Here is a 10,057-nt window from a genome sequence, read left to right on the forward strand (position 1 = left end):
CATTATATATGTTTGTATAATTATTTTTTAAAACGGTTTTAAAAAATAAGTAAAAACAATAAAAAAATATTATTTAAAAACATCTTATTTTTTGTACTTAATAAAAAAATAAAAAAAAGTTTTATAAGTTGTCAAACGTCTTTTCCAATTTTTTGTTTTAAAAAACAAAAAATTGTTGAGTTATAAATATGATATTTTTTTTCAACTTTTCTACCATTTGAACAAATAAAAATTAGGTTTTACATCAATTTTGTGTAAACATTCTCTTTATTATGGTAAGTCGTTGAACTAAATTTTTAAATAATGATAGAAGAATTCTTCAATGTTTATGATTTTTTTTTTCTTATACTGTGTCTTTGATTTTATCAATACTCAAATTGTAAAAATGAATTCACAAATACATTAATTACTATTCTTTCACTTAGAGTAAATATTTATTTATCAAAAAATTGAATTTAATAATATTAAAAAAATCATGTTTAATATCACATTTGGTTTTTAAGAAAAGAAAAAAATATTAAATAAAATGATTTTCTCATATTATTTTTAATATAAAAATAATAAAATAAATTTATTTAAATTAATTATAAACTTATTTATTTTTAAAGTATTTAATCTTTGTATAAAAATGTTAAAATAGGTAAAATATTTTATTCATAATTTTTAAATTTAATTTTAAGCCTAGAGAAGTCGTGGTTGGCAACATGGCATTTGAAAATAACTGGGTGGTATTTATAGACCGGCGTCTCCATCTAGAAAAGCCCCGGCGCTTCTAGACCATGCCAAATAGAAAAAAGAAAAAAAAGGAAAAACGAAGGAATATGGACCGTATAGAAGCAGAAGATTTGAAGAAAGTCAAGTTGGTTGTGCATAGGGATTTTTGGCGACCAAGAAAGGCAACAGAATAAATAAAAAAATAAAATAAAATAAAATAAAAGGAAGGAAAATATATGGGTGATTTCATAGAGGACGAGGCTGTTGTTGATACGTTTGGTTTCAGCGTCTGAGAAAACTGATACAGATTATACCCTATCTCCCATAAAACCTCTTTTGCCCTAATTTCAGACACTCGCTTTTCCATTCTCTTCTCCTCTTTTTCTCTCGGCTTTCTCTCTTTCGCTTCCCACTAAGCCACTCTCTGTTACAATCCAAACGCATTGGCTTTGCATTCACCAAATAATTTCATATCAATACATACTTTGGCGGTTATTTGAACGGTTAGGGTTTTCTTTACTTCAACATTTTTCGCGGCTCTGCCGCCTAGGTAAAACTATTTGCTTCATTCATTTCGGTTTTTTGGTTCTTTTCCCATAAAAATTTCATATATTTTGGGCCAATTATTATTATTAATTTTTTTTTAATTTTTTTTTGTGGGTGTGTTTGAACCCTAGCCTTGGGAGGTGTATTCTAGGGTTTCTATATCGAGCCATTTGCGCGGTTTTCATTATCGGTTTCGCTTATTCTCTAGGGTTTCCCTAAATAACCTGGTTCATGTGCGTGAGGTATTGTTCTAGAATTGTGGGTCTTACTTTGTTCTTGTCGTTTTGATATATTTTTTCGTGGGCTGAATTGAGATTTTGCCGAGATGAGGGTCCTCTGAGTGGTTGTTATCTGCAAATCCATCTTTAATAGAAGATGGAGGCGTAGATTTTTTTTTTTTTCATAATAACATTGTGTTTTAGTCAGCAGCTATGCCTTTTGTTCTCGCCATTGCCTTTGTTTTTTCCCTTTGGATTCGTACATGTATGAGAATCTGCTTCTGGTGATCCATGTATTGAAAGCACAAGCATTAGTTTCGGGGAAGAAAAGAACCCTTAGGATTCTTTTGGACATTGGTGAGCCATTTTGGTTTTTGCAATTTTGGGCCTGAATAGTGGTGACTCTGAAGCAAGATTGGTTATCTTGAGAACATAAAACTAGGGTTAGGGTTATGCATCATTAACATTGGGTAGAAGCCCAGTGATTTTGTAGAGAAAGGGGTGGAGAGAGTAAAGAAAGATAAGTAGTGTTTTTCTTTTATATCTGATGATGTGCAACACTCCTTATGGAAAGAAGTGAACCCACGTTAGTTCCAGAATGGTTGAGAAGTACTGGAAGTGTTACTGGGGGTGGCAACTCAGCCCACCATTTTGCTACATCATCTTCGCACACAGGTTGGCCTTGTTTTAAGTGTTTTCAGCACTGTCTATTTTTCTTTGCAATTGTATTTCTTTATTTATGTAGTTTCTAGTTTGAATGGTGTCTTTTTATGGTTATAGATATTTCTCCACGCTCCACAAGAAATAGATCTTCTAAGAATACGAGTGATTATGAAAGCCCTCGTTCGGCATTTTTAGACCGGACCTCCTCATCCAATTCACGGAGGAATTTGGTCAGTAATGGTTTTCCAAAGCATGACAAGGAATCTAATGCTCGTGCATATAGTAGTTTCTCCAGAAGTCACCGTGATAAGGACCGTGATAGGGAGAAAGATAGGTTAGTCATTGAAGACCAATGGGATCATGACAGTTCTCATCCTTTGGCAAACATCTTAATCAATAGGGTTGAAAAGGATGTGCTGAGGCGATCTCATTCAGTGGTATCAAGGAAGCAGGTTGACGTGTTGCCTCGAAGAGTTGCATCAGACTCAAGAAATGGCGATAGCAACAAGCACAACAATGTCAATGGCATGGTTTCTGGGGCCAGTATCATTGGTGGCATCCACAAGGCTGTGTTTGATAAGGATTTCCCATCACTTGGAACTGAACCTGATATTGGAAGAGTTCCATCACCTGGGTTGAGCATGGCTGTTCAGAGTTTGCCCATTGGTAATTCATCTTTGATTGGTGGGGAGGGATGGACTTCAGCTCTGGCAGAGGTGCCCATGATAACTGGAAGCAATAGCACAGGATCCTCATCTGTTCAACAGACTGTTGTTTCTGCTCCGGCATCTGGGCTTCCAAGTACTACAGCTGGTCTTAATATGGCTGAAGCATTGGCACAGGCCCCATCACGGGCTCGCACTACACCACAGGTACCCAAGCGGTGCCACTTGTTAAGTGTTTGATTGATAATCATGGTTGAATTACTAATAAGACTTTACTTTTTGTTTTTATTTGTAGCTATCTGTTAACACACAGCGACTTGAGGAATTGGCAATTAAGCAATCTAGGCAACTAATACCTGTGACACCTTCAATGCCTAAATCTTCGGTAAGAGGACTGCTTTTGGTCGTTGTAAGAGCTTGATTAAGTTGCATGTTCATGAGTTATTATTGGGAGTTTTTTAGACAATTGTTAAAAGGCTCTTTTGCATTTAGTTCCTTAATGAATCCAAAGTATTTATTCTTGTGTTTTTGCTTCTTTTTTATTTCTATATCCCCATCTGTTATCCCCCTTCAATTATGGAAAGTAAGAATGGAGAACTTATTTATGTCCTTGAACACATAGTCGGTAGCTTCTTTTCCATGGTTTTTTTTGGGGATCTTTTCTAGTGTTAAGCAAAGAGTAAAGGTCTATTTACAGATACAGTTAACCAAATAATGTTTGAGAATACCTGGAAATGTTGTTCTGTTTTTATTGGTATTCTTGTTATTTTGGGTAGTTGAGCATATGAGTTTGATGATGTAGTTTCCCATTTTGGTTGGTCATTAATGATTTTAACATGATGCACTGTTAACAGGAAGTTCCATGGGCATCACTAGAAGAATTGTCTTCTTGTTATTTTTGAATATGCAGACTAAGAACAATTGTTGCATTTGTCCTTCATGGGAGTTAAACTTGAAATCTAGCTCAGAAAGGAACAAAGTAGATCTATCCTTGTTCTCTTTTGCATATTGTTTTTTCTCAATCAATAATTGATGTCACCAAAGAATTCCTAATGTTTGAATTATGATTCTGATGAGTGGATTTTTGTTCTCAATGAATGATTGAGTCACTAAAACATGCCATGTTTGAATTAAAACTCTTATGATCTAGTAAGAGAATGGTTCTGCCATGATGGAGAATTGTATTGCTTTGTTGCAGGCTGGTGCTTTATTACATAACTTCATAGTTGTGTTTCTGTTATTATATTCATTTAGTATTTTTCTCTTCTTGTTTGATGTTACTCATTATATCATTGACAAAGCCCCCAAGGCCTAGCACAAGGGGCAGGGGATTGGGGTGGAAAGGGGACGGTTGCAGGTTGCATTCCATGTATCAAAAAAATTAAATAAAAGAAAAGAAAAACGAAAAAGAAAAAGAAAAAGAAAAATAAAAATAAAATACTTATGAAAAGATATTTATGTTACTGATAACACAGGCGGTGAACTAAGAGCACTTTTAATACCCTATGTTGACTTGTCTCTATTGTTACTCCATTGTAGACCTGCCACATTCTGTATTTTGCCATGCCCTTCTTATATATTGTATCAATATTTTCTTTATTTTATAGCAAAAAAGTATTGTGTGAGTAGGCTTCTCTAAAGAATTAACTTTTTTGTAGACACCTTGTCTGTATGTTCCAATCACATAGTTTTGTAGGTAAGGGAAACTCTACCCTGCATTTGATAATTGGCTCTGTGGTACTTGAATTGGCTTTTGTCGAAAGAAAAGAAAGATGTGGTGAAACGTTACATGCTAGTGCCCCATTCTTATGGTAAACTTGTATTACCGTCTTCCCCTGTGCCTGCAAAGCCCATAAACAGAAAGATAAAAGTAAAGGAGATAGGAACATAAAATTTTTTATGTTTTAGCTGTCTTTAGAGCTACATTTCTCTAAGTTAATCATGTTGAAGTCACACTCAAGCTACTGATTCATGATCAGTTCTATTGAATATATGATGGTTTTTACATTGTACTTGTTTTGGCAAATTTCTGGCAATGTGTATTCTCAAATATTAACTAACGTTTTTTTTTCTTTCTAGGTGGTATTTTCTAGGGTCCTGAATGACATGATAGTGGTATAGGTTATCAGTTATGTCTCACTTGGTAGATACATGGGATCATTCAAGATAGGATGGGGTTGGGTTATAGCTGTTGTTATTATTATTTTTAATGGTCTTTACATGATAGTGGTATAGGTTATCAGTTGCGTCTCACTTGATTGATACACAGGATCATTCAAGATAGGATGGGGTTGGGTTATAGCTGTTGTTTTTTTTAATGGTCTTTTATTCTTTTCTTTCTCATCTTTTAGTGTTCTTTGTATAGTGTATACCTCTTTTATATTGGGTTTTTCTTCTTTTGGCTTCTTAATCAAAATTGATTTGCTTATAGAAGAAGTCCCCGACACATTTGGTATTTTATGGGGAGTAAGATGAACCTCACTTGGCCAGTCATACACATATATCATCATTGTTTTAGTTGTTTTTTATTCAATAATTAAATGTCTTTTTGGTCACCTTAATTGGTTTCTGCATCTTTTAATAAAGTCCATTTAAGTTAATGCACCTGGAGATAGGATTCCTTCTTTAGGGGCTGTGCATGCACTGGAAATTTGAGGCCTCAGGTATAGAAGACTGCAGCCTTTTAAAGAAGCCCTTATTAGGTAAATGAATTTGGAGTTTTAGGAGGGATGTTGCACTTTGTGGAAGTGAGTGATTGCCGACAGACATAGTAATATGGAGAAGTGAAATATCAGAGGGGCCTTAAGGACAGCCTTTTCCACCTTGATTTATTCTGAAATAGGTAATAGGATGAGAGTGCATTTCTAGCAGGATGTGGTGCACTGATGAAGATCTGATTTACAGGCATTCAACTTTGTTTCACATGGAAGTGCACAGAGAAGTCATGGCAGGTGATTGTCTGTGTTGATCATGGGATGCATTTCAACAGGGCTCTGCAGGTTTAGATGTATATTAGTAGGAATTTCCTTGAGCTCATTTATGAGTCTTTTTGCATGATGGGATCCAACAGAGGGGCCATGTTGGTAAAGACATTATTCCACTGGATTTTGATGGAGGCTTCTGATCATCTTTTCCCTTGGAAGGAGATTTTGAACAGTGTTTCTCCTTCCATGTCACCTTTTTTGATTCCAGTGCACCATATCAGTATTGATCTACTAGTTCAACAAGGTGAGATTCTTCCAAAGTAGGTTTGTACTTTCTAGGAGGATAAAGGAATCGGTAATCACTTGGCCATACCCTTCGATATGGTTTCGGAATTTTTTGATACCCACTTTTTTGCTAGTTGTGACATTCGATGGCTGACCCAAGGTTGGTGAGAATATTCTTGTGAGTTCTGCCTTCCCCGAAATCAGGTTCCTTTCATTCAGATAGAGGACTTCCATAAGCTTGAAATGGCCCTTTATTGCATTCTTTGGTGCTCGTGGAGAGAGAAAGAGGAATGAGAGAACTTTCAAGGAGGAAGAGCTGTTTGGTCGTGAAACTAAGATTACTGGTACCGTTTTCTGTCACTTGTGGGTGGCTCTTTCTGCATATGGGGGTAATGAGCCTTTTGCATGGAGGAAAAGTTGTAGGTAGCTCTCAGAGCCGAGCTGGATCCTCCCTAGAGCTTTCCAGTATATAATGGGTTGTGCCCCACTTTGAAGCTAGGGGAGTGGATAGTGTACAATATAACGATATATAGTTGCATTGGCAATGATTCGGTCCTTTAGAAGTAACATCTACTTTGTGGTGGTGGTGGTGATGGCTGGGGGGGTATGCTGTTTGAGCCCACCACCAACAAGAAGATAAAATAGACGAGCTTCTTCTCATCATTAAGAAGGTTAAGGATCTCATTATGAGTTTTCTTTTCTTATTTATTCATAAACCACTTAATTTGTCCTGACAGTTTTGCTGGGATGGAAAGAATTCTTCTTGCTGGCAGGATTAAAGGTGTATGTTCTTCAGGGAATAACTAATTACAATGCTTAGGGGAAGATTCTTTGGTGCTTTTCAAAGTCTTTTAAGATGATATCATTGTGTGTGGCTTTGATTCATTATGCTGGGAAGAGAATGTTATTACCTGAGTCTATTCAGATGTTCCCACTCTATTGAAATGGACCCATCTTTTTGTTGGCAATTTTGGACTTTCTCAGGTGACATTGTGCATCTGATGAGGTGCATTACCTTTAAGAGAACTTATCTTTATGATTTTGATATGGCATTTTGTGTGATGAGATATTTGCATAGTGTGAGATGGTTGACATTTGAACATCGAACCATTTCCTTGCAAACCATCCTTCATAGCAAGAAAAGCAAACCACTGCCCAGCATTTTGAAGATCATCAATTAATCTTCTTGTGTTGTGTTTTTGCAAAATGATGATTTGTTGAGTATTGTTGAGCCATTGCTTGGACACATTTTTTTTTTCCATATTGATATGAGCATTAATTATTTTTCTCTAGTTGTATGTATTTTGCAATTTATGAAACCTGTTCTCTGGACTTGTGACCTGGTCTGTATTTTTGGGTTAGTGAGCAACAATCCTAAAACATCTTTTTAAGAGCATATGCAAACGACTGGATTGCATGGAGTTAACAAATCCTGTTGTTTATTCATTTCAGTCCTTTTCACCACAGCTAGATGAGATCATTTTTCTCATGAATTCAAGTAATTTTCCTTTCAGGTTCTCAATTCTTCTGATAAATCAAAGCCCAAAACTGTAGTCAGAACCAGTGACATGATTGCTGCTTCCAAGACTGGGCAGCAGCAGCCCTCTTCATCACACCTTGCTAACCATTCTCTTCGAGGACATGTGAGATCTGATCCTCCAACAACATCTCATGGGAAGTTTCTTGTTCTCAAACCAGCACGAGAGAATGGTGCCTCTCCTACATCAAGGGATGTTTCCAGTCCAACAAATAATGCTAGCAGCCGAGTAGCAAGCATTCCGCTTGGTGTTGCTCATTCAGTTGCATCTGCTCCTTCGATTAGTCCAAACTACCCAAAGCTTTCTACCATGGAGCGCAAGGCAGCTGCTTTGTCTCTGAATTCTGGACCTACCGCAGAAAAGAGACCTTCCTTTTCTCAAGCCCAGAGCCGTCATGATTTTTTCAATTTGATGAGGAAGAAAACCTCTGTGAACAGTTCTGCTGTGCTCCCAGATTCAGGCCCTGCGATTTCATCTTCCAACACAGAGAGTGAAGTGTCCAGTGCTCCTGTGAAAGCTCATGCTATTGAGAATGGTGGCCAGGTAACTGGCAATGGTGGCAACACCTGTGAGGAGGTTGAGAGTCCTGCTGTTGGAGAGAAGCATTTGGGTACCAATGCATCAATTTGTCCGGATGAGGAAGAGGCTGCATTCCTACGCTCCCTTGGGTGGGAGGAAAGTGCTGGAGATGATGAAGGCCTTACAGAAGAGGAGATAAATGCTTTCTATCAGGAGGTAATTACTCTCTGTGCTGTGGTTTACCTTTATTGGGATGACTGTTCCAAAGCCTGTATAGTCCAAATTCTTCCTGGTGAAGATTTGCTCCACATTGACTTGTGGTGATTCACTTTACATTCTGGTTTGACTTCTGATCAACTTTCATCAAGATGGTTTCTTTTTGTTGTTGATTGCATTAGCATATCATTCTGTTAGATGTAATATTATTTGCCTAGTTAATTCTACTGGATTTTGATTATTATTGAAATACTATTAAGGGGGGGAAAACTATTATGACGTTCATACAGGCAGTTGACACTTTTTCTGCTTGCTTATTTTCTCATGCAGTATATGAAATTGAAGCCATCTTTGAAACTGCAGCAAGGCATGCAAGCAAAGCTTTTGATGCTGCATGGATCTCGCACAACTAGTTTGGGTGGAGCTTCTTCCAAATTGAGCTCATCTGACTCAGAATCTGAAGCTTGATTTACCAGTCCTTGACCTGCTGGATCTGAGAAGTTCCAATTTTTGATGGCGATTGGTTTGTTTCTTTTTTTCTTTTCCTGGTCCTTTTATTTTGAAGGAAAAGTGCTGAGTTGGGTATGGAAAAAGAGGGTGGGTTTGGTTGAACTCTGCATTTTGCAGTGAAATAAATTACAGGTATTTTACACCCGCCTGTCTGCCTGCCCAAGATGGGATTTTCTGGGGTTAATGAGGTTGGTTGGGAGATGGTTGGATTGGTGATATTTTGGTCCACAGTGGAAGATTCTTGCAAAATTGCATCTTTAGAGATAATTTTCTTCTTTTCTTTTTCTTTCTAGAGGGTTCAATTCAACAGAAAAAAGCTTATGATGTTTTTGATCAATTTTACGGGGAAAAAGAAATCAAAAGTTTTTATTTTTAGTTTACTACATTCTGTTACTTATATTACTGTTTTACATTTGGCTTTATTTGATTTTGTATAGAGTAGTTCATGTTGATAGCTGAAGGCACTAATCTGGCACAAATAAGAAGGAAATGTAAGAAATTTAGTTCACAAATTAACTCTCTGTAATAGCATTGCATATCTGCTTTTGCTTCTTAATTATTAAAATCTCATTTCTCGTTTTTCACACCTTGTCTATAGCTTGTGTGCATGCCAGATCAGCTGTATGGCCTATGGATAGAGTGGATGATTTATTTACTGTACATATAGATGTATGAATGATTGGTAAGGAAATAGAAATGGCAATCTCTTCAGAGGAGAGGGTTTCTCTAATTGGACCTTTTTTTAGTTTATTTTATAGTCTTATGCTGAAATGGGGTTTTTGAATTTCTATCATTTATTTAGTAAACACTGAACAAAATGCTGATTATGCTACTGCTTTTCCTTGAGAGTAAGTCTTGATTAAAAGTAGCCATTACCAAGTACCTAGTAAAGAGCCTTTTCATTGTTGAGTTTTAACTTTTTGGTGTAGTTGAAACTTTTCTTATAATATGGTTCATATTATTCTCAAAACAAATCATGTAGGATGCTTCCAAATGGTACAAAATCACATCCCAACCAAGAAGCACTCACTGGTGTATTTTCTACACCGATATAAAAAAAAAGGATGATTTCAGTTCATAGGGGGATAAACAGGCTTGCATATTTGGATAGAGGAATCGAAAATTCTGCTCTAACCCCAATTGCTTTCCTATTATAGTTAAACATCTCAAGGAAAAATACATCCATCCGAAGGTCAGGCTTTCTTGGAGTACCAGTTTCCACCACATGATTCTACAGATTCCAGTTATACGCCCTGGCA

General features: G+C 36.6%; 1 protein-coding gene across 1 annotated transcript; it reads left to right on the plus strand.

Annotated features, from left to right (window-relative positions):
• The first annotated feature begins 962 nt into the window (after positions 1 to 962).
• On the plus strand, positions 963 to 9,382 carry LOC117906994 (mediator of RNA polymerase II transcription subunit 1). The gene is made up of 5 exons (XM_034820295.1): positions 963 to 2,153; positions 2,259 to 3,013; positions 3,102 to 3,191; positions 7,530 to 8,288; positions 8,619 to 9,382. The coding sequence occupies exons 1-5, from the start codon at positions 2,045 to 2,047 to the stop codon at positions 8,754 to 8,756; spliced, it is 1,851 nt and encodes a 616-aa protein (XP_034676186.1). The 5' UTR covers positions 963 to 2,044; the 3' UTR covers positions 8,757 to 9,382.
• The last annotated feature ends 675 nt before the right edge of the window (positions 9,383 to 10,057 follow it).

This window comes from Vitis riparia, chromosome 18 (genome assembly GCF_004353265.1).
Source record: "Vitis riparia cultivar Riparia Gloire de Montpellier isolate 1030 chromosome 18, EGFV_Vit.rip_1.0, whole genome shotgun sequence".
Taxonomy (NCBI): Eukaryota; Viridiplantae; Streptophyta; class Magnoliopsida; order Vitales; family Vitaceae; genus Vitis; species Vitis riparia.

Coding starts and splice junctions, on each gene's coding strand:
- LOC117906994 (XM_034820295.1), top strand. CDS start 2,045: ATGGAAAGAAGTGAACCCACGTTAGTTCCAGAATGGTTGAGAAGTACT. Junction 2,154..2,258: donor TACATCATCTTCGCACACAG/GTTGGCCTTGTT, acceptor TTATGGTTATAG/ATATTTCTCCACGCTCCACA. Junction 3,014..3,101: donor GGGCTCGCACTACACCACAG/GTACCCAAGCGG, acceptor TTTTATTTGTAG/CTATCTGTTAACACACAGCG.